Raw genomic sequence first — 23,979 nt, forward strand, 5'->3', positions numbered from 1 at the left:
TACTCTTCTGTCCCCGTCTCTGGTGGCTGCTGGGGGCACAGTAGCTACTAGCTTAAGTTGATAGAGACACTCAAAGAAGTTCATTCAAAACACTAGTCCCTGAGCAGCCCAGTAAGCTTTTAAACGCATAACAGAGTTCTGTTTCGGTTTCAAACAAAATCACAAGGCACAAATGCGACTGTGGCTGATGGCTGTTTGGAGGCTGCCCAAGTCTGACAGCAGGAAGCAGCGACGGACTGCAGCAGGGCCGCATAGCGTGACAGCCAGGCCTCGGGGCGCCCAGGGCACCAGCAAGGCCTGGGCACAAAAACGTTTTGAAAAACATTTTAATATACTTTAAAAAAACATAAAAGGGAAAATCAGAAGTCTTTGGATGTTTCCTACTGGTTTTATGTCCCATAGCAAATCCGAGGAGAACGCCCCAAACTTTCAGTTCCCTGGGGTTCTGAAGGTGCTCATCGAGTCCTGGCCACCGGACTTCTCAGAACCTGGGCCAGGAGGCTGAGGTCAGCGCGGCGGCGGGGGTGAGGGGTGTGAGGGTCCCTGCCGAGGTGTGGCCGCGCGGTGCAGGAGCCCGGAGCCCGGCTGCGCCCTGGGTCTGGCAGGTATCCCGGAGGGGCGGGGCCAGGGGCGGGGCCTTGCGGACCGGAGCGATCTGCTGCGGGCTGAGCGCAGAGGCTGCACGAGGCTGGAAGTGGATCCCAGGCGCCGCAAGGTAAGAAGGCCCGAGAGCCTGCTGGGGCTGGGGTGGGCCGAGCCGAGGCTGTGGTGGCGGCCTTGTGGGCCAAGGGAGAGTCTGCGGGGGGCTCCCCGCGTCCTCGCTTTCCACGCCCCCTCCCCGCCGGGCGAGCCTACAGAGGCCTGACGCTTTCGCCCGTCCCCGCGGCCCGGTGTCCTGGGCGAACGCCACTTCATTTTCATCTACGGGGAGGGAGAAGCAGGGAGCTGGTCCCCTCGCAGAAGCAGCCCCGTCCCCCATCCCTTCGGGGGCAGCCTCGTACCCGGACCCCCGCCACCGCTTTCTTCTCAAGGGAAGCTGTGGCAGTTTAGAGAAAATTCGCCAGTGGCGGGGAAGGCCAGCCCTCTGTGGTTCCCGGCTGTTCCTCTCTCCCCTCGCTGTCTAAATGTGTAATTTTGAAAAGCAGGTTTTGGGCGAAAAGGACATTTTAAGTACAACGTGATGTTTTGTTCTCTTGGGTCGGCTCGGGCCTCGCCCTTCTTAGAGTCTGACTGCTGACTTTTAAAAAACAACATTAGGCAATGTACCTTTTAAGGCCGTTTAGTGCCAGCCAGACTCTCCAATGGTCATTCGGGAAGTATTTAACGGCGCTTTATCTTCAGCCGGGCACAGCGGCTCATGCCTGTAATCCCAGCAATTTGGGAGGCCGAGGTGGGCGGATCACGAGGTCAGGAGATCGAGATGGTGAAACCCCGTCTCTACGAAAAATACAAAAATTAGCCAGGCAAGGTTGCACACGCCTGTAATCCCAGCTACTCAGGAGGCTGAGGCAGGAGAATCGCTTGAACCCGGGAGGCGGAGGTTGAAGTGAACCGAGATCGCGCCACCGCACTCCAGCCTGGCTACAGAGCAAGACTCCGTCTAAAACAAAAAACAAACAGCAGTAGGCTTCACGTCATAGGGTGGTTGAGATGATTGATGGAAAGCGCTTAGCACAAACGCGGTGGCTGCTAATATTTTAGGTACCCTGTGATCCCTGAACAGTTGTTCAAGTTCCCCACTCCTGGCAGATTACTCTCAGTTCCCTGAAGAAGGCACAGAGCTCAGAGTGTTGAGGGAGGTGGCAACGTGTACCAAAATGTGCCTATTTACATGGCCGTTTATGAAGGAGAGGCAGAAAGGGAGGCTGCCTCATCTACAAGCCAAACAGTCCTAAAACTTGTAGCCTCTAATTTTCACAGTGGAAACTAGAAACTGTTTGCTAAACTTAGTTGTAAGGAAAACATCCCATTAGCTGAATGGCTTGGGAGATAAAAACCCAAATAAAATGGATCTTAGGGTGGGAGAGTGGGTGCCTAATGGCATTCATCTTTGACAGCTGCTGGTAGAAGCCCTTGAAAAGGAGAGCAAGGAAAATTCTGGGCTATCTCTTTAAGAACCTCAGCCAAACCACCACAGACATTACCAAGCCCAGAAGTGCTTGAGGCTTTTTAAAGGCAAAGACTTGTTTTTACCTATGTCCCATATGTTTGTGAAATATCTTCACTCAACCTTGGTTTTGCTTGTGTACTTAACATAGTTGGGGCTGTGAGTGCAGAGGTAAGAGACTCTTTGGAGAGCTAGGGATAGGCGTTCAGGGACAAACTGCAGGAAACGCCCTAGTGGGGGAAGCCGTGGATTTGTTTGGTTCAAAGAGTTCTGACCTATTAAGTGGGAGCTGAACAATGAGAACACATGGACACAGGGAGGGGAACAACACACACTGGGGCCTGTCAGTGGGTGGGGTGGGTGTGGGTAAAGCATCAGGAAAGATAGCTAATGCATGCTGGGCTTATTACCTAGGTGATGGGTTGATAGGTGCAGCAAACCACCATGGCACACGTTTACCTATGAACTAACCTGCACATCCTGCACGTGTACCCTGCACGTGTATATATATATATATACACACACACACACACACACTACACACACAGTTCTGTTCTGGATTGGTTATTCCTGGCATGAGAACCTTGGCTGGCTGGGAGAGGCTTTTCCATTATGATGGGTGTTTTCTCTTTGATTCTTCCTGCTGATGTAATTGGTTCTGTGAACTGAGTGGTTGATACTTCCTGGGCACCTCAACAGGCTTGGCTAGAGCAGGTACTGTGTATGTCTCCAAGGTGACACGCAGACCTGGAGTTCAGAAGCTCTAGTTCGCAGACACAGCTGACACCAGGTATCTTGTGAGTTACCAGCCCCTGGCAAATAGAAACCAGATCCATTCAGGGTGATTTTGCGACTAACCTGTTGCCTTAGGACAGGTAATTTCATCCTGCTGGGCCTCCACTAATTTCCTATAAAATAAAGACATTGGGTTTTATTTTGAGGACATGTCTAGACCTAAAATTCTTCAGCCTTTAAGGCTTCAGGCTCCTAGGAGGAGTAACTATACTCATGGGCATCTGTGAATCTTGTGGAAACACCACTGATGTAAAAGCTATTCTCTAGTGACCTCAGCTTAACTAATGTATTCCCGAAAGTGAATTCACAAGAAGTCTCCTGTCTTCCTACTAGAGAGTGTAACTGTGGTTCTCTCAGAGCTTAGACCTGGGTTTAAATGCTGTTCTACCAGTTGCCAGTGAGGAAGTTGCTAAAATTTAATAATTTTACTTTTTTTTTTTTGGAGACAGCTTCACTCTTGCCCAAGCTGGAGTACAACGGCACAATCTTGGCCCACTGCACTCCAGCCTGGGTGACAGAGCGAGACTCCACCTCAGGAAAAAAAAAAAAAAAAAGAAATCTATCATGTTGAGATTTTTCTATGAAAATGTTCATTAAGAAAAAAAATGGATTTAAGCATAAACTGCTCATAATTCTTCCACTCTGTTAACCCACATGATCTAAATTCAGAAGATTGATGTATTCCAAGCGTGTGTGTGTGGAAGGCTGGATGCATATATGTTTTAAAGAAAATAATAATAGCTATATTTAAACTAGCTTTTTTTCTTAATTCATTGTGAACAGCCTTCCATGCCCATTACTTTTCCTGGCTCTGCAGTTCCCCACCATGGAAGTATACCAAAATATACTCAATTTTCTTTTTATTGGATGTGTGTGTCACTAAATTTTTGCTATTTTAAACAATGTTTGTATAACATTGACTGTTTCTTATTCCTGTGATGAAAGGCCTACTTGGAGCTCCCATTACAGAAATGACTTCGGAGTCAACTTACGCTCCAGCCAGGACAACCTGCCCTTCCTTCCTAAGGTTGGGAAAGACTTGTCCCTACATACCTTCTTTGAGGGATTTTTCAGTTGTGCATTCTTTAAAGGAACTAAAAATCATTCAGAATAGCAATATTATTAGAACAATAGCAATATTATTAGAACAGTCCTTAGGGACAAACCCACTGTTAGGAGTCCGGAGATGCTTGGAGAGGAGTTGAGTGGTGATGCTGAGAGTATCTTGCATGTAAGTTCTTGGTTTGGATGGAATTGCAGCACTTCGGGTTCATTTACAGCCATGAGGCACTGCGCCCCGCTGAACTGACATACTCTTAGCTAGATCACATGGTCTGCAGTGTTGAATGAAGGAGTACAGGCGGCGGCAGGGAGACTAGGAGACCATTGCACTGCAGTAACGTGAGGTGTTGGCCTGAACCAAAGTATTGTGAAACTGGCTAGATTGTAAACATTTTAAAGGTAAAGTCCACAAGATCTGCAGAGGAATGGATAATTGGGTGTTAGAGAATGGCATTAAAGATCTTTTATTTTTTTGAGAAAGAGTCTCGCTCTGTCATCCAGGTTGGAGTACAGTAGCACGATCTCAGCTCACTGCAACTTCTGCCTCCCAGGTTCAAACGATTCTCTTGCCTCAGCCTCCCAAATAGCTGAGATTACAGGTGTCCGCCACCATGCCCAGCTGATTTTTGCATTTTTAGTAGAGATGGGCTTTCACCGTATTGGCCAGGATAGTCTCGATCTCCTGACCTTGTGATCTGCCTGCCTCAGCCTCCCAAAGTGCTGGGATTACAGGCGTAAGCCACCGTGCCCAGCTAAAGATCTTTTATCTGCACTTAACTTATGGGCACCTTCCTTTTTTTTTTTTTTTTTTTTTACTTAAAATGGAGGATGTTTTAGACTAGGGAGTAGTTTTACCAAAAGACAGATGATCTATGACTACTAGAAAAGGAGCATTTTCATGTATGGATTTTCCTGATGTTTTGATGATACTTGGTTTATTTATTATAGAATATTTGGGGAAAGGATGGCAAAAATAAAGAATCGGGAAGAAAAAGAAAAAGCCGTAAATGATCTTGCTTAGTGTTAATTACCATCTGCATTTTAGGGCATTTATAAAATAGCCTTAAAACCATCAACTATTTCTTTTTCTGTCTCCCGCCCTCCTCTGCCCCCCCCCCCCCCACACACGCACTCCATCTGAACGTTTTGCTCTTGGAAATTCATATCTCTGCAGTGGTTCATAAAGGCCTGGTCTTATTTTGATCAAACAGCCTGACCCTGGCATCTGCACGTAGCTACTTCCTTCCTCTGCTATCTTGGATTCCCCTGCAGCATGTCATGGGATCAGCTGTAGCAGCAAGCAGCCAGTTTTATTTAACTGAGGCTAAGGCTTGACACTCCCCACCCACCCAGAAAACAGACGGCTGCCTTAAGTTTGATGCCTGAGGTCTCCCCTGCTCATTCAATTCAGGGTGTCTCTCTGGCGTCCAAGCACCTCACACCCTCCTCTGTCTCACTTCCCACCCTTCATCCCACAACAATCCCTCCCCATGCAGTTGCTTCCTCGGGTAACCTCATGACTTCTCAGTAACACTGACAGTGGCCACAGCTTTTTGAGTGTCATCTTTGGCCAGGCATTGTACTTTATGATACACATAACTGTCACCATGCTTACTAGCCAAAGCGTGGAGATCAGAGGTTAACATATAGCAAAGAGGTGGCAGGGCCAGAACTATCTGGCTTTGTTCGGAGGCCTCCAGACTAGACTGGAACACCTGTGCCCTGAACACTTTCACTGTGTCCTTCCTGCTTTCTTAGCAGGCCAGTTCTAAGGTACTCATCAAAGAACAGCTCCCTGTCAGGGACGCTGTGTGTTGTGGAAGTGTGATTTATGTCAAGGACCATTCCAAGGGAAGCATGCTGAGTCTGTAGCTCCTGCCATCTGGACACCTTTCCGGTGCCTAACCCAAGTCAGGAGGTTCCTTCCCTCCTCCTTCCACAGGGATGACATCGTAGCTACGTTGGGTTTTCCTTTCTTTAGAGACAGGGTCTTGCTCTGTCACCCAGGCTGGAGTGCAGTGGCACAGTCACAGCTCACTGCAGCCTTGACCTCCTGGGCTCAAGTGATCCTCCCACCTCGGCCTCCCAAGTAGCTGGGGTTACAGGTGTATGCCACCGCACCAGCCTAATTTTTTTTAAATGTTTTTATTTTTGTAGAGACAGGATCTCACTAATAATACCCAGGCTCCAATCATGCTATGCTTAACTTTTAGGAGGTGTCTGGAACTCTCTGTTGGGGGACCTCAGAACAATACCTTCCTCCCCCTGCTCACTTGTAGCAGTTCCTCATGGACTGGAGCCCTGTTTAACTTGAGTCTGTGACTCACCCTTCCTACTCAGAAACCCCTGACAATGGGGAACCGAGAAGGTGGCTGGCATTTGCTGGAGCCCAGGCCCCAGGGAAGGTCCACATGGGGGATGGTGTCCCATAGCAGGCTGTAGGTTTCAGAGCCCAGGGGGTGGTGGGGATCCATCAGTGTGTAAGGAAAGGCCAGGCCACAATTGTCTTTCTTCTGGTTTCTCACATATCATAAAGCCACCTCTTTCTCACCTCCACCACATCCATCCCCAGGGTTGACTCACTGAGCATTTTCTTCTTTGGACAATGTCAGACCCTGCCCTTTTCCTGGAACTTCTTAGTCCTCTGCTGGCCTGTACCAGCAAATTCTGTCAAGCTGTGACAAGTGATGATTTCGTAGCCCCAGGGAACTCTGCATTTCTAACTTAGAGGAGGGTAGGTGATCCACTGTTCCAAGAACCCCATCTGTCTGTCTTGGCCTGTGGGGCTCTTGAGAATAGAATATGGAGTATCCTGGTTTACAGGTGCTGCCACCTCCTTGTTTCAGGATGGGTTCAGAGACGTAGAGTTGGAGGGAGATTTCTTAGTTCTGCTGTGGATGCTTTGTATCTAGGTAAGTTTAAACCCTCCCCGTGCCTTGGCTTCTTTACTGGGTAAAGTATGGTTGGAGGCATTTCAGCCTTCCCTTCTTCTTACCTGATGCTATCACTACACATCTAAGCATTTGTGTAATGGAAACTTAAAAAGTTGCCCAATACCTCTCTTCATATCCCTAAAGGGAGCAAGGAAATGAACCCATTATACTTCTTACAGTGGGGAGAGAGAGCGTCTGGGTATGCTAAGCCATTGCTCTATGTTCTGCTGCTAAGTGCATGCTGGTGCCTTCCAGAGTCACCCCTTTGGTCCGATTCACTGAGTGCTGTGGTTCAGGGAAGTGGCCCTCTGTTTCAGCCAGCAGCCGGGGGTGGGGACAGTAGAGTGGGAACTGCAGTGGCTGTATGAGTCAGTTTGCACATGTTCTTGCTTGACTCTCTGACCGTGATGGGGCGGACAGTGTTACTCCTGTGACATGGTGGTGCACACTGGGGCTTATAGGGACTGAGCCTACTCAAGGGTATGTGGTGCTGTGGGTTAGAGCTGAGGTGTGGCCCAAAGATTCCTGACTCTGAGCCCAGTGTGCCTTGACTCCCCCTTAATACTCCTCTCAGAAGCCTCCTTGGCCTTCCAGCCCCTGGTTTTGGAGACAACCAGCAGTCATTTGTTGGTTCCTGACAGTCCTTCCTATCCCTTCCTTCCAGGTTCTTGGACAGTCACAATGGGAATCCAAGGAGGGTCTGTCCTGTTTGGGCTGCTGCTCGTCCTGGCTGTCTTCTGCCATTCAGGTGAGTGCTCCAGTTTCAGGACACAGATCTAGGCTGCCTTGGCCATGAAGTCCCTTCTTAGGCCTCAGTTTCAGCCCCAGCTCCTCCTCCAGGCCTGGCTTTGGTTCTTTTGACTTCCAGTGTTACAGGTCGGGTTGTATGACAGCTCCTTCCTATGTTATGACCTTGTCCTCAGTGGGGCATCTTCCTGAGTTACAACCCATCCTGAGTTACAAGGTGGCTTTTGGCAGGGGTACAAGTGGCTTCAACGCTCAGCGGCTGAAGTTTCACCCCTGTCACCATAAGCTGCTTGGGGACACCAGTGGATGCCATTCTTAGAGTGCTGTGCAAGTCCCTTTGGGGCACCACTCTGCTTGGAGCCATCTGAGCTCAGTCCTTCTGCCCTTGGGCTCCTCCCATGTTTTAACAATGATGATGGTCATAGTGACAGCAGCAGCAGCTAGCTAACCCTGACAGCATTTATGTGCCAGTCACTGTTCTAAGCATTTTACATGGATTTACTTATTTAGTCCACATGCCAACCAAACAGAGTAGGTATTATTTTTATCCTTGTTTTACAAGTAATAAGATTGAGACCCCCAAAATGAATAACTTGTCAAATAACACACACAAGTGGTGTGCTGGAATGTGAACACACGGTCTGGCAGCAGAGTCCCTGCTCTTCCTTCCTGCTCCAGGCCACCTGTCACTGGGCCACCCCTTCCCCTCACCCACCCAGCCCCTGGTTTCTGGGGGGAAATTGTGTGCTTCTGAGTGAACTTCTGTAACAGTGGAAACACATGGTAAGGATCAAATGCGGTTGTCTGCTTATGTCATGTTGGTATAACGTCTTGGCTGCTGGTGGGTTTTTTGTTTTGTTTTTATTTTATTTTATTTTTTTACTTTTTAGTAAACATTTTTATTGAGCTATAATTACACATACAGAAAAGTGCACATACAGCTTGATAAATATTCATAAGGTGAATGCACCTATGTAACCAGCACCTAGATCATGAAACAGAACATTACCAGCACCACAGAGTCCCCTTGTACCCTCTTTCAGTCCTACTGAGTTAAAGCCAGTTGAAAAATAATGTTTACTATATGGTTCCACTTATATAAAGTTCAAAAACAGACAAAACTAATTGATGGTGGTTTTGATAGTGTTTACCTTTGGGAAGAGAGGTAGTGACTGAAACGGGGTGCTGATTTCTGACACCATACGTAAATGCTGCCTGTTTTGAAATGGAATCAAAGTATGCACTTGTGTCTGGTAAAGCCTACTGATATTTGTATGTCAATTGTGTTTAATAGCTAATTTACTAAGTTTTTTTTTACTGTTTAGTTTTTCAACAAGTTCATTTGACCTTTCTAGATACATATTCATATCTGCAAATAGTTTTACCTCTTCCTTTCCAATTCACATGTCATTATTTTATCTAACTTCATTGGCTAAAACTCTCAACACATTGTTAAGTAGTAGAGGAGATAGTAGGCATACGTCTTGTTCCTGTCTTCAGCTTAAATTTCAAAGCAGAAAGTCTCTTCTGCTTTGAAATTTAAGATGCTGGCTTTTAGGCAGAGGTACAATGTTAATAGATTATTCATCAATTTCTAGTTAGTATATTTAACGTGAGTGCTGAATTTCTATCATGTCTTTTCTACAAAGATGAAATCATATAATTTTTTAAATTCTTAATATGATGAACATTAACAGGTTCTCTAGTATTGAATTACCCTTGCATTCTTATAATAAATACAGCTTAGTCATGATTACCTTTTGAAAGTGCTGTTGGATTGTTTGCTAATATATCATTAAAACTTTTCATTAATATTAATGAGATTGGTCTGTAATTTTTGGTACAATCTTTGTCAGGTTTTTTAATCAACGTTATTACATTCACTTTATAAAATTAATTTAAGAGTTTCTTTATTTTTTTTTGGCACTTTGAAGTTCAAGATTCTTTTCCTAGTCTCTAGATTGTTTAAGCAAGAATGGGATTATTTAATCTTAAAGGTTTGGTAGAAATTCCCTTGAAACAATCTGGGCTTGATACTTTCTTTGGTAAGGGGTACTTTCAGCTATTTGTTTCTTCTATGGTAATTGGTTTGTTCTGACTTTATCTACCTAAATTTCAGCAATTTGCATTTTTCTTAGTTTTCTAATTTACTGTGTAAAATTGCTCAAAGTAGTCAATTTAAACAGATTTCCTGTTTTACTATTTCCCCCTTGTCATTTACATTTTTGTATTTGTGCTTCCTCCTTTTTTTCTTTTTTTTTAAATATGGTTGGTAGGGGGAGCAGAAAAGGAAGTAGCAATACAATGAGCAATTTTTAAAAAGATCTCCACACCATTGTAGCATGTCTTATAATATTAGTAGCAACCATATATTGACTGCTTATTGTTTACTGGGGACTGGGCCAGAGCCTGTCTTTTAAATCTGTCCAACCATCCCAGGAGATCAGTGCTATTACGCCCATATTACTGCTGAGGAAATGAAGGCAAAGTAGTAACTTGCCCCAGGACACACTTTAACATGCTCTCCCTTTCTGAGCAGAAAGAGAAGTTATGACACCCCTCCTTCCCCACCTGCCCTAATTCTAGCCAGGGTGCAGTATAATGCAGTTCACCTGTGTTACAACACTGCCTTTTTTCTATAATTATTTTTTATTCATTTTTCTTTGTTCCTTCTTTTTTCTGTCTCTGCTGCTTCAATCAGAATATTTTCTAAAATTATCCCAGTGACATCCTACTTCCAGCAGTCTACATTTGTTTATGGAGCAAGCTTGGGACCATCAGATTCTCCATGACAGGTGTTGGGGTGCTTTTCAGCCCTTCCTCAGAGAATTGAGATGTAAAACTCACATGCCCACAGATGAGAGGCCTTCTTTGCTGCTGCCCCAAACCCTGCAGGGAACATTCCTCTGAACTCTGCCTCTTGTAGCCCAGGGGAAATCGCATCTACCCTGGCTTACTGGCTAAAATATCAAACAGTTGTCCACTGACCTACTGCTTGCTTTTTTTTTTTTTTTTTTTGAGGCAGAGTCTCACTCTGTCGCCCAGGCTGGAGTGTACAGTGGCGTGATCTTGGCTCACTGCAACGTCTGTCTCCCAGGTTCCAGAGCTCAAGCCTAGGCTGTCAGTTCTAAAACCCAAGCTTGGTTTAACCACAATGTTCTTCTAATTGACCTGAGTGGGAAGAGAAGGAAACTCTAGATTATGGGGGAAACTGAGGTCAAAAACAAGCAACAGAGCCAGGTACAATGACTCATGCCTGTAATCCCAAAACTTTGGGAGGCTGAGGTGGGTGAATCATTGGAGGTCAGGAATTCCAGAGCAGCCTGGCCAACATAGTGAAACCCAGCCTTTACTAAAAATACAAAAATGAGCCAGGCATGGTAGCATGTGCCTGTAATCCCAGCTACTCAGAAGACTGAGGCAGGAGAATCGCTGGAACCTGGGGGATGGAGGTTGCCGAATAGAATTCGTTTTAGGGGGATAACCATTTGCTTAATTGGGGTTCAAAATTAGTGTTCCCTGTTATCAAATCAATTGCAGATGTTTATTAATACTGATCTATGATGACATTTTACATATTTCATCTCTGAACATGAATTTTCAAGCAGATAGGTATTGTCCGATACTAATCATCAACCCACGAGTATGTGATTTAATTGGGCATATTCATTGCTTGGAAGGCACGTACAGAATTGTTTGTTTTTCGTGATACTTTCCTCTTAACACATCATTACATTGCAGATTAATCTCCTTCCAGTTGCAGGTGAGAAGGAAGCTTCTCAATTGCACAGTTAGGTGGATTTTCAAATGTGGATATTTCCTCTGTGCTTGCATCAGAGTCCAAAAAATGTTGCTGGAACTTTAGTTTGAGTTTGGAATGATATAACCGATATACATTTGTGTGGGAATGGAAGCATACCACAAGTTGCTGACTTTGGGCCGGTATTAATGGAGATGGTGGGCTGCCAGGGGACAAGTCAGTGTTGCTTTAAGAGATCGTGACTTTCTTCCTGATCCTAGGTAATAGCCTGCAGTGCTACAGCTGTCCTTTCCCAAACATTCGGTGCACTACGACCACCAACTGTACATCTAATCTTGATTCGTGTCTCGTTGTCAAAGCCGGTAAGAGCCTCCCCTGTCTGTCTCCTAAATGTAATGGGGTGATAAGTGCCTGGGAAAAAATTGTGCCACTGTAACTCTCATTAGACTTGCATCAGGTAATAGCTTCCATTTATTAGCATCAGGTGTGTATTGGGCACTAAGCACTTACTCCATGCATTTTAAACTTCATGTTTCGCACTCCTCAGGGTGATCTTTTATTCCCATTTGATAAATGGGGAAACTGAAGCTCAGATTAGGCAACAAATTATGGTCAAGTAACCACCTCAGGGTTTGAACATGGAAGTCCATCTGATTCCAAAGCTTGTGTTCTTTAACAGCGGCCCTGTGCTGCCTCCCAAACCCTGGAGAACCTATTGTGTACCCAGCAGAGGTCTAGGAGCTAGGGATGCAAAGATAAAGAAAGGATACTTACCATTACAATTATGACAAAGGCCTGTTTGGCTGTCCCAAACGACTTTTTGTATGCCTCTGTCTCATTCCATGGGGCATCTGGTATAGGCAGGGTCCTGAGGAGACTCAGGCTGAGCTGAAAGGGCTAGTAGGAGGTAAGAGGGCTAAGAGGGGAAAGGTGTTCTGTGAGGGGCAGCAGGTGCCAGGGCTCTGTGGCTCAGAGCGAAGTGCTCATGAATGTGGGGGTGGGGAGTGCTAACATGCACAAGTCCTGTCCAATCTGCATTTTCCAAATTGGTGGAAATATTGATGTAATATTCACCTCCATCAACCCTGTTAAAATAGAATTTAGGAAGTGGTAGACAGGAAAGAAACCAGCAAAGACATGCCCTCTGTTCTTGCTGGGTATGGTTCTGGATAGAATCAATGTGTGCAAATGATGCCAGCAAGGAATGGCAGTTTGAGAGGGTTCTCAGTGTCCAAGGTAAAACCCTCAGACTTACATTTCTAAGGGATTAATAATAAAACGCTCCTTAAGATTATTTGTACTTTTAGACCTTCTACACAAACTCCCCCCAATGTCACCATGAAGGAATGGTGAACATGTCAGGTAAACTCAGAAAAGCCTTCGGACACACACAGGTTCAGAAAAACTTAAGAAGATTAACTTCTCCAGAAAGGAGAAATCCCTCAATAAGTAAAGACAAATTATAGTTACCCTGTCTAAAAAACCGGGAACATCTGATAATTTTGATCTCGATTTCTGGATTACACCTAAAACTCCATTCACTGTTAGTGTAGAAAGTGTAGTAAGGCCCTTAGAGAGAATGTGGTCATTATATATGAGCACAGAAGACCTGGCTCTTTAGCTTGATCAGCTGTGTCTCTTGGACTCCTCACTACTAAGTATAATTAAACTAAGTATAATTTCCAAATGAGACAGTTAGGGCAATTACCACGTGTTGAATGAATATTGGAGCAGCAGTGAGGAGCTCTGACTTCTGTCCTGCCACCAGCTAGTTCTCTCCACCTCTGTTTCTCATTTATGAAAAGTGTGTACTGGACAGCAGAGGAAGGGAGGAGAGGAGAGCAGCTCAGAGCCAAGATCTTTTTCCAGTTCTTAAGTCCCAAAATTTCTTATAAATGGTTAATGTAAACAACAATGGACAATGAGACACACTATTAAAATGACCAAAATCCAAAACACTGACAACTCCAGATGCCGGTGAGGATGTGGAACAATGGGAACCTTGTTTTTTTGTTTTTTGAGACAAGGTCTTACTCTGTCGCCTAAGCTAGAAGGCAGTGGTGCAGTCTTGGCTCACTGCAACCTCTGCCTTCAGGGTTCAAGTGATTCTCATGCCTCAGCCTCCTGAGTAATCGGGATTACAGGCATAAGCCACCACACACAGCTCATTTTTGGATTTTTAGTAGAGATGGGGTTTCACTATGTTGCCCAGGCTCTCTCAAACTCCTGGCCTCAAGTGATCTGCCCCCCTCAGCCTCCCAAAGTGCTGGGATTACAGGCATGAGCCACCATGCCTGACCAAAATTTAAAAGTTTCTAAAGTAAAGTGACAGTAAGCTAGGAATGATTTTTTTTTTAATAAGCTTAGTGTAGACTAAATGTACAGTATTTGAAACATCTGCAGTAGCGTACAGTAATGTCTAAGCCTTCACATTCACCCACCACTCACTGACTTCCAGTCCCACAAGCTCCTTTCACGGTAAGTGCCCTAAAGAGGTGCACCATTTAAAAAAATCTTTTGTACCATATTTTTACTATACCTTTTCTATGTTTAGATATGGTTAGATACACAAACAAGTTGGCTGCTAATTCAGCCAGTATCTACTGGCATCGTAGCAGTATAAACCATGGAAGTATAAGCCATGTTAAATATACTTAGTCTTGAAGGAGCCTCTGATGGCAGTGCCACGTGGTCATTGCTGTAATGACATTCTGAGCAAGGGCCACAGTTAAGGGTGCCTATGATGACTGAAGACTGTTGGCTTTAGATAGACTTGAGTCAAAGTCTTCAAAGAGTGGGGAGGAGAAAACCTCTAACACCCCAGGGACTCTGATTTAATCCACTTTTATGTGGGTAATTCTGAGGCTGGCTTTGGTGAGAAGATGACCATCGTAAGGCTGTTGTTTGAATATGATAATTCAAGTAAAGCACTTTGGTACGCTGCAGGACACATAGTAAGTGATTAATTGGCAGCAATTATTAATAAATTACTGTCTGTTCTCCCCAAGCTGCTAGGCTTCCCTAATTAAAATTCTGATAGCTTTAAAGCTTTTCAAGTTCCAGTACTTAATTACTATTCCATAAAGCTGTAACTTGTCCTAATCACCAGCAGCCTCTAATACAGCATTAGAGGCTTCTACTTATTTAGTTAAGACTCAAGCAAGTACAGCCATTTCTGGATACTCTATCTGGACTCTGCCACTTGACCAAACTTCATTAAATTCCAATCGAGATACCCATCCCCTCTGAGGAGAAGGACAGGACATTTAATGCCTGCAGTTATAAACTGAGAAATGTTGTGTTCCAAGCTATGCATGGAATTGGGTAAATTAGCTACAAGCCTGAAATAAGGAAGTATGCAACTGCATTTTTTTCTTTTCAGCACAGAAGTTAAGAAAACAATTGCAGGGCAAGGACAAATACCTTATTATACCCTGGTATCTGGCACATAGACACTCAGTTATTTTTTGGAGAAGAAAATCTACCATAACGCCACTTTCTCAACTAATACATTTTTCACCTAACATGCTTTTTCTGAATATTAAAAAACCACGATAAGATATTTGGACTGTATACTTCTGGCCTTTATTATCCTGTGTGCCCAAGAATATTTTTCCAAAAATGGGACCATGATGGCATGTTCTTATGGAAACTTTTCCTGTATTACTGAAGAATCTAATTATTTTAAAAATGACGTTTCAAATATTTTAAAAATAAATCATCCAGGTGGCAAATTTTTAAAACTTGATCGTTACAGAAACATAAACGAAGTATACTCTTCCATGATGATAACACCATTAAATTACTTGGGAATCCTTCCAGAGAAAAATTAATGCACTTACCTCAATGTATATATGTTTTATTTACACAAATGGGTCACGTTCTATACACTGTTCTACATCTAGGGTTTTTTTTTATTGAGATATAATTTACATACCAGAACATTGACATTTTTAAGTGTATAATTCAGTGCCTCTTAGTGTATTTACAAGGTTGTGTGACTATCGCCACTAATTCCGGGATCTTTCTATAACCTCAAAAAGAAACCTGTTAGCAGTCAGTCCTCATTCCTCCCTCCCGCGTGCCCGAGCAGTCACTGATCCACTTTCTGTCTTCATGGATTTGGCTCTCCTGGGCACTTCATATGCAAGGAATCATACAGTATTGTGGTGCTTTGTGACCAACTTTTTTTGGTTGTTTTTATTTTATTTTATTTTATTTTATTTTATTTTATTATACTTTAAGTTGGGTTACACATGCAGAACGTGCAGGTTTGTTACGTAGGTACATGTGAGCCATGGTGGTTTGCTGCACCCATCAACCCATCATCTACATTAGGTATTTCTTCTAATGCTATCCCTCTCCTATCCCCCCAACCCCTGACACGTCCTGGTGTGTGATGTTTCCCTTCCTGTGTCCATGTGTTCTCATTGTTCAACTCCCACTTATGAGCGAGAACATGCAGTTTGGTTTTCTGTTCTTGTGTTAGTTTGCTGAGAATGATGGTTTCCAGCTTTATCTATGTCCTGCAAAGGACATGAACTCATCCTTTTTTATGGCTGCATAGTATTCCATGATATATGTGCCACATTTTCTTTATCCAGTCTATCATTGATTGGCATTTGTGTTGGTTGCAAGTCTTTGCTATTGTGAACAGTGCTGCAATAAACATATGTGTGCCTATGTCTTTATAGTAGAATGATTTGTAATCCTTTGGGTATATACCTAGTAATGGGATTGCTAGGTCAAATGCTATTTCTGGTTCTAGATCCTTGAAGAATCACCACACTGTCTTCCACAATGGTTGAACTAATCTACACTCCCACCAACAGTATAAAAGTATTCCTATTTCTCCACCTCCTCTCCAGCATCTGTTGTCTCCTGACTTTCTAATGATCGCCATTCTAACTGGCATGAGATGGTATCTTATCGCGGTTTTGATTTGCATGTCTCTAATGAGACTGGCTTTTTTTTCACTAAGCATAATGTTTCCAAGGTTCACTCATGCCGTGGCATGTATCAGTACATTCTGTCATGGCCACATAATATTCCATTGTGTGGAGATACCACATTTTGTTTATCCATTCACCAGTTACTGGACATAGGGTTGTTTCCACTTTTTAGCAATTTTGAATCATGGTACCATGAACATTCATGTGCAAACTTGGTGTGAATGTAGTTTTCAATTCTTTTAAGTATATGCACTCAGGAGTGGATTGCTCGGTCAAATGGATAACTCTGTCTTTAACTCTTTGCAGAAATGCCAAATTTGTCCAGAGTATCTGTACCATTTTACATTCCCACCAACAATGTTTGAAGGTCATCAGTGTCTAGGTCATCAACCTAGATGTCTCTACTTGCACAGGATACATTCTCAATAGAATTAAGGGTCCAAAGGCAGATACAGAAGTCTCCCCATTTACTTTCTTACCCTTGTGTGTGTGTCTCCCCACAGGGTTACGAGTATATAACCGGTGTTGGAAGTTTGAGGATTGCACTTTCAGCCGCATCTCAAACCAATTGTCGGAAAATGAGTTAAAGTATCACTGCTGCCAGAAGGACCTGTGTAACTTTAACGACGCACTTCAAAATGGTGGGACAACCTTATCAAAGAAGACGGTTCTTCTGCTGGTGACCCCATTTCTGGCAGCAGCCTGGAACCTTCATCCCTAAGTCAACACCAGGAGAGCTTCTCCTCAACTCCCATTCCTGTGTAGTCCCTTTCCCTTGCCACCACAGTCTAAAGGCTTGATATTTTCCAACTGGATCCTGTTGGGAAAGAATAAAATTAGATGCAGCAACTTGGGTAAGATAGAGCGGCTCTGGGAGATTTTGAAGATGAGTCCTATTTGCAGGGAAGCCCCACTTGAAGGAAGAAGTTTAAGAGTGAAGTCGGTGTGACTTGAACTAGATTACATGTTGCTTCCTTTGCTCTTGGGAGGACCAGCTTTGCAGTGACAGCTTGAGTCCAATCTCGGCAACTCTCAGATATTTTCCCTCTGGCTCCTTGGGTATAGTCAATTAGCATCATTAGTACATTTTTGGAGGGTAGAGCAGGAGTGTGTGAGCATTCTTTCTCATATGGAACACTTCCATAAACTTCAGGGCTCCCAAATTGCCATGGAGGCATGCCAAGCAGGGCTAGAGGACTTCTGGCAGGGAAGCGGGCAAGTGTTCCAGATGGCAGGGCATGAAAACTTAGTGAGGTACCAGGAGCTGAAAGTTGAGTTTTTCCCCGTCTTTAAATTTTATATGGGCTTTGTTACCTTTCACTGGAAAAGTATAATAGCATACATTAATAGTGTGTTAAAGCTATTTTCTCTCCTTTTTTAAAATTGGAATGGTGGGATACCTTGGCTTTGCCACACACAGTTACAGAGTGGACACTCTGTGCTACATGTAACTAGCAGTATTAAGTGTCATTATTTTAAATGTTACTGGTAAGAAGGCCGTTCAGGTATGTGTGTATACAGTATGAATGCAATGGTAACAGCCTTTGGGGTTGTAGTTTGAGACTTCCAAAGGCCATTCTTAATAACAACAGATCTGCAGCGGTGTGTTTTATTTGTCTGCATCCAGCCTCCTGTTAACTCCTAGCTGACTTAGCATAGACTGTATAAAATGCCTTTGTAAGGGCTATTAGCACAGTCACAGGTGTTTGAGGCTTTCAGAAGCTCTTTCTAAAAAACGATACGTACCTTTCACAAAGGCACACTTTTTCCTTTTCCCTGTACATTCTAGTGAATAAATCTCAAGACTCGGTAGACCTAATGTCATTTGTATTATGATCTTGGCTGTATTTAATGGCATAGCCTGACTTTTGCAGATGCAGGAATTTCTTGATTAGCTTTGAAAAAATGAAAAATAGAAAAACTCTTTATTAAACTCTATTGGACAAATCAAGTGCAATGCATGATGCCTTTTGGAAAATGAAATATAACAAGTGGATGAATGTGTTATGGCCCCAAAAGATAAGAACATATGCAATATGCTTAATGATGGCAACTGAAAGAAGACATCATGAGCTGGGCCAGCTTTCTTCTGTTTATGCCATTGCCTAAACATAGAAAAATAGAGACTTGCTCATCAAAACTGAGCATTACCTTGGTGCTCTGTGTTCTCTGTTAGCTCAGTGTCTTTCCTTACATCATCTTTAATTCTCTGTTTCAAGACGAAATGCTACGTGTGACTTTTTTCTCAGTAGGATTTTTTTTTTTTTTTTTTTTTTTTTTTGGCCTGCGGAAGTACTGACCATGCCCACAGCCACTGGCTGAGCAAAGAAGCTCATTTCATGTGAGTTCTAAGGAATGAGAACCAATTTTGACTAAGCAGAAAATGAATATTTTGAAACTTTGTTGGGGGTGAGGGGGTGGGAAATTCAGCCACACTCCAAAAAGCCAGGAGTTGGGCAGCTCTGGAAATCTCTTTCAGGATTCAGATTCTAGGATGAGATTGGCTTACTGCTGTCTTGTGTCATGTACCCACCTTTTGGCCAGACTACACGGGGAAGAAGGTAGTCCTTAAAGCAGAATCTGGGTGCTACTAAATGGGGAGATGGGGAGAGGGCTGTTGAGCTGCCAGAATCAACAAGGGACATATAAACGGCATTAAACTTTGGGGTTGCTTTCTGCAGAAAGTTGCTGTGACTCGTGCCATAGACTACGTTGAATGCCTGGACCCAAAGGCAATACTATAAAGACGTTTCCAGTGGAGAGCACAAAGTATTGACCCTCTGCTCGAGATCACAATGCATTTACCCCACTGACTTTGACTTGAGTGAAAACTAGTCAGAAGTTTCTTTTTCAGATAACTTATAGGCTATTCAATATAAGATTTTTATAATGGATAATCTTATTTATCTAAACTAAAGCTTTCTGTTTATACACACTCCTATTATTTTGGGGTAAGCTAAAATAAAGGGTCCTCCAGAGGGACAGAACTAATAGGCTATATGTGTATATGAAAGAGAGGTTAATAGAATTGGCTCCCACAATGATAAGGCGAAGTCCCGCAATAGGCTGTCTGCTGGGATAGAGAGAAGCCAGTAGTGGCTCAGTCTGAGTCCAAAAACCTCAAAACTGGGGAAGCTGACAGTGCAACCTTCAGTATGTGGCCAAAAGTCCCTGAGCCCCTGGCAAGCCACTGGTGCAAGTCCCAGAGTCCAAGGGCTGAAGAACCTGGAGTCTGCTGTCCAAGGGGAGGGAGAGTGGAAGGAAGCATCCAGCACAGGGAAAAAGAAGGAAGTCAGAAGACTCAGCAAGCAAGATAGACAGTGTCTACCACCACAGTGGCCATACTGAAGAGGCCACCGATTCCTTCCTGCTACCTGGATCCTTAAAGTTGCCCTGTTCTCTGCAGCCCCTAAACAGAGTTCTGAAGAGCTTTCAGTTCATGAGCTGTCTCATAGCCCTCCAAAATAACTCAGTGTCAGCTTCCGTTGCTTGTGCACAGAAAATTCTGACAGACCTACACTGTAAGTGCTACTGTCAGGATAACATGAGAACATGCAATGGTGTACTGTGGTCACTAAGTGTTAGCTACAGTTATTTTGTCCAAGGTAGCATGGCTAGTTGATGCTGACTGCTGGGGCTTAAACTCAGCTCCCTCATCTCCGAGGCCTCTGTTCTCCCTATTCCACTAAACTACTTCTCAAGTTTCAGCTTATTTTTTTAAGGCTTTACTCTGCAAGTAGGTAGGACCACATTTACCCTGGGAAACAAGAATAAGGGCTGGTCTGCATTTTTTAGAAACTTTCTTGAAAGGGAGATGGGAATGCCTACACCCCCAAGGCCAGACCAACACAATGGTTAATTGAGATGAGTAATAAAAGAAAGACTGTTCTGGGCTTCCCAGAATAGCTTGGTCCTTAAATTGTGGCACAAACAACTTTCAGAGCCAGCCTCCTCCCAAGAAGAGGTGTAAGAGACTAGAGGCCATGTGTGTGGCCTTGCCCTGAGGCTGGGGTGACAATTTGGAGGCTGTCCAAACACCCTGGCCTCTAGAGCTGGCCTGTTCATACGGAATGCCAGCTCTGATGCCAATCAATCACCCTCAGGAGAGTTACTTAACCTTACATGCCTCAATTTTCTCATCTGGAAAATGAGAACCATAGGCTTAGGGTTTTAGAAAAGTTAAATCAGTTAAGACAAGCACCTGTGACAGAGGCCTCTCTTGTATGTTTATTATCATTATGTCTTAGCAGGTTGAATAAGAAGCTTCTCAGGTGTGAGGCTGGCAAAATGATCTGGAGTGGCTGGGTTTTCTAGGATGGACTCCCTGCTGCATTTTCCTCATTCATCCACCATGGTTTAATGAGGAATTAAGGAATCCATGTGTAACTGTATAATAACTAACGTGAGCACCACACTTCAGTGAGCACCTACTATTTGTCCCTGGCACTGTTTATACATATTTTCATCAAATACATCAACCCTATGAAGTAGATACTGTCTTCATTTTATAGATCAGAGAAAATTGAGGTTCAGAGAGCTGATGTGATTTTTCTCAGGGTCACAGAGAGTCCCAGATTCAAGCACAACTTCCAAGACACAAGCACTACATGTCCTAAAAGGCTGCCCAGAGCCACCAGGCATGGCAAATTGTGACATATCCCTACAGAGGCTGAGCACCTGGTGAGGGTCTGATTGCTGACAGTGTGTCCAGATTCAGAGCTGGAGTGAGGGAGGGAAGGGGGGCTCCTTGGCACAGAGAAGGCTTTCTGTGCTCTCTCTGAAGGGAGCAGTCTGAGGACTAACGAAACCAGGCAAACAGCACCCCGGGTACTCCAGGCCTTCCTGGCTAGAGATGGCTGTGGCAATGGAAAATGAGAAGTGCCAGCTGCAGTGAGTCAACCCAGGTTAAACAGCGCAAGTGAGAGTGCTGGACAGGACCCTCCACCCTCACATCACATTTCCTCAATGTGACCCTTCTGGGCCCTCTCCTCCTGATAGCAGAACAATGACTGCCCTGGTTGGTGAGGCTAGAGGAAGAATCAGTCCTGTCCTTGGCAAGCTCTTCACTATGACAGTAAAGGCCCTCTCCCCACAGCCAAGGCCTGTGACTTTCTAACCTGGCCTCACGCTGGGTAAGCTTAAGGTACAGGTGTAGGATTGGCAAGCCCACCTGGCTACCAGGCCAATAGCTCCATTCTCCAGCTGATCAATGAAGAGGGACTCGTGTGTCTGTCTCAGTTGGTTCCAAATGAAGCCAGGGAGCAGGGGCATGAGGAATCAAATCGCTCACGCTCCAATGGGATGGTACTTAGTGGGGAATCTGAGTGGAGAGGTAGGTGACAGTGCTTTGGAGCCCAGGGATGGAAAGGTTCTGTTGAAGTTGAATTCAAGACTGTTCTGTCTTTCACCAACTTGAGTTTCCTGGACATTTGTTTGCAGAAACAACCATAGGGTTTTGCCTTAAACCTCGTGGGTTTATTATTACCTCACAGGGACTTCGCCTCCTGACTGCAGTTTAGCTCAGTGTTCATTATGGCACTTGAGTTTTCTTGTGTAGTTGTTAGAGAAAACAAGTTTGTCATCAATTTCTTATTTAACCCACTGGCAACAATTTCATGGATTATGTTATAAATAAACCATCCACAGTAAAATCTGTTTAGATTATCTTGGAGTAAGGGGGGAAAATAATTACTTTTCTCCTCAACTAGATCTATACACACAAAAACCATGATTTTATTGCTTCATTTAAAAAAAATGCAAAATCTCTTTCCTTTCTAAGGGCCTTCTTGTATTCATAAGAGCTAATGTTGAGTACAAGCCGTCGTCAGGTACTTACTCTGTCTCATTTAGTCTTGCCAGTCTAAGCAAGTAGATGCCATTACTGTTCCCATTATATTGATGAAAAAATGAGATTGAGAAAGGTTCAACAACACAGCCAAATACATAGTGGATCCAGGGTTTGGTCCCAAGTCTGAGTCCAAAACCCTGGTTCTTACCAACACTATGGTTTTATAGGGGTAAAAAAATCTTTCATCTGATCTCTTTTTTTCTTTTTTTTTTTTTAAAGGTAATCAGTTATTTAATTAGATCATCAGGACATTTAAAATACCAATTTGTGAGGATAAATTCCATTTGTCAGGGCAAACACAGATCGCAGGTAGCCCTGGAGCTGAGGAATAGCTTTGATTTTTGGTAAAATTTGTGAGTCCACAGCTTTCTGATCAATCTTGCGCTGCTCTGTAATCTCGTATTTCTCTTTTTCTGTGTCGAAGATCTCACCTTCCTGGTGTCTGGGCTTTCGCAGCTTCTTCTTCTTGAAGTAAGCATCAGTAAGATGTTTTGGGATTTTTACATTGCTGATATCAATTTTGGTTGAGGTGGCAATGACAAATTTCTGATGCGTTCTTCGCAGAGGAACTCGATTGAGGACCAGAGGTCCAGTCACAAGTAATAAGCCACTAGCCAGCTGCTTCAGGAAAACCATCCTTTTGCCCCTGTGGCGTCCAGTGAGGATGATCAGAATGGTCCCGGGGGTGATGCTGGCTCGCAGTTTTCTCACGTGCTGACTGAAGGGTTTTTTGCCGTGGCTCAACAGCTTTCGAGGCACATCTTCAGTAGGATAATACCTAGGCATTTTGCGAAGTTTAACCACCCGGGTACCGCCATTTTTGTCACCACCAACTGGTTTTGTAACAGTTGCAAGAACCTTCTCCTTCTTTTTCTTTTCAACCTTGGATTTAGCCGCTGAGTACTTCCTCTTGTACATGGCCTTTCTGGAATACATGGCAGATCGGGAATACCTGCCAATTCCTCTGACAAGAACAGGATTGCGGCTGCAATGGGGCTTCCCCTTTTTGGGCTTTTTAGCCTTGGGGTTACCCTTTTTCACTTTGCTACCAGCATCAGCCTTCTTGGCTTCAGGTTTCTTCTCTTTAGTATCCGGCTTCTCAACTTTTTCACCCGCCATCTTGCAAGATGGGAAAGAGCTCATCTGATCTCTTAGGTTCAGAGTCTGGGACCTGAGAATCAAACTGACAAAAACAGATTAACAGAAGTCAAAGTTTATTGCACATTATTGGAAATAGATGCTTGGTGCCGCAAAGAAAAATCAGCACTGAGACAAAGGATCTTTTAGCAACGCAATTTTTGCTTCCCGGACTACGGGCGGGGTACTCTCACTAGCCATGTTGGCACAAGAGTACAATGAACAAAGGAAAACACACAGATTTATCCCTTGTGCATTTGGGGTCATCCTTACTGCTGTGTTTGATCCTCGTTGGCTGGAGCCAGACCTCACAATCTAAAACCCGATTGGCTAACAACTTAAAACTTTTCTAGGCCTGGCGCGGTGGCTCACGCCTGTAATCCCAGCACTTTGGGAGGCCAAGGCGGATGGATCACGAGGTCAAGAGATCATAGACCATCCTGGTCAACATAGTGAAACCCCGTCTCTACTAAAAACACACACACAAAAAATCAGCTGGGCATGGTGGCGCATGCCTGTAATCCCAGCTACTCAGGAGGCTGAGGCAGGAGAATTGCCTAAACCCGGGAGGTGGAGGTTGCGGTGAGCTGAGATCACGCCATTGCACTCCAGCCTGGGCAACAAGAGCGAAACTCCAT

General features: G+C 44.1%; 2 protein-coding genes across 2 annotated transcripts; one reads left to right on the forward strand and one right to left on the reverse strand.

Annotated features, from left to right (window-relative positions):
* Positions 1-628: 628 nt before the first annotated feature.
* CD59 (CD59 molecule (CD59 blood group)) lies at positions 629-18,303 on the forward strand. Its single transcript, XM_032283619.1, has 4 exons — positions 629-715; positions 7,562-7,645; positions 11,665-11,766; positions 16,860-18,303. The coding sequence occupies exons 2-4, from the start codon at positions 7,579-7,581 to the stop codon at positions 17,075-17,077; spliced, it is 387 nt and encodes a 128-aa protein (XP_032139510.1). The 5' UTR covers positions 629-715; positions 7,562-7,578; the 3' UTR covers positions 17,078-18,303.
* A 4,118-nt stretch (positions 18,304-22,421) lies between these two features.
* LOC116555145 (60S ribosomal protein L6) lies at positions 22,422-23,352 on the reverse strand. The gene has a single exon (XM_032283616.1). It carries the CDS (start codon positions 23,345-23,347, stop codon positions 22,457-22,459), a length of 891 nt encoding a protein of 296 aa, XP_032139507.1. The 5' UTR covers positions 23,348-23,352; the 3' UTR covers positions 22,422-22,456.
* Between the last annotated feature and the right edge of the window lie 627 nt (positions 23,353-23,979).

This window comes from Sapajus apella, unplaced genomic scaffold, assembly GCF_009761245.1.
Source record: "Sapajus apella isolate SASKATOON/1434 unplaced genomic scaffold, GSC_monkey_1.0 scaffold14, whole genome shotgun sequence".
NCBI classification, from domain to species: Eukaryota; Metazoa; Chordata; class Mammalia; order Primates; family Cebidae; genus Sapajus; species Sapajus apella.

Coding starts and splice junctions, on each gene's coding strand:
- LOC116555145 (XM_032283616.1), bottom strand. CDS start 23,347: ATGAGCTCTTTCCCATCTTGCAAGATGGCGGGTGAAAAAGTTGAGAAG.
- CD59 (XM_032283619.1), top strand. CDS start 7,579: ATGGGAATCCAAGGAGGGTCTGTCCTGTTTGGGCTGCTGCTCGTCCTG. Junction 7,646..11,664: donor GGCTGTCTTCTGCCATTCAG/GTGAGTGCTCCA, acceptor TCCTGATCCTAG/GTAATAGCCTGCAGTGCTAC. Junction 11,767..16,859: donor GTGTCTCGTTGTCAAAGCCG/GTAAGAGCCTCC, acceptor GTCTCCCCACAG/GGTTACGAGTATATAACCGG.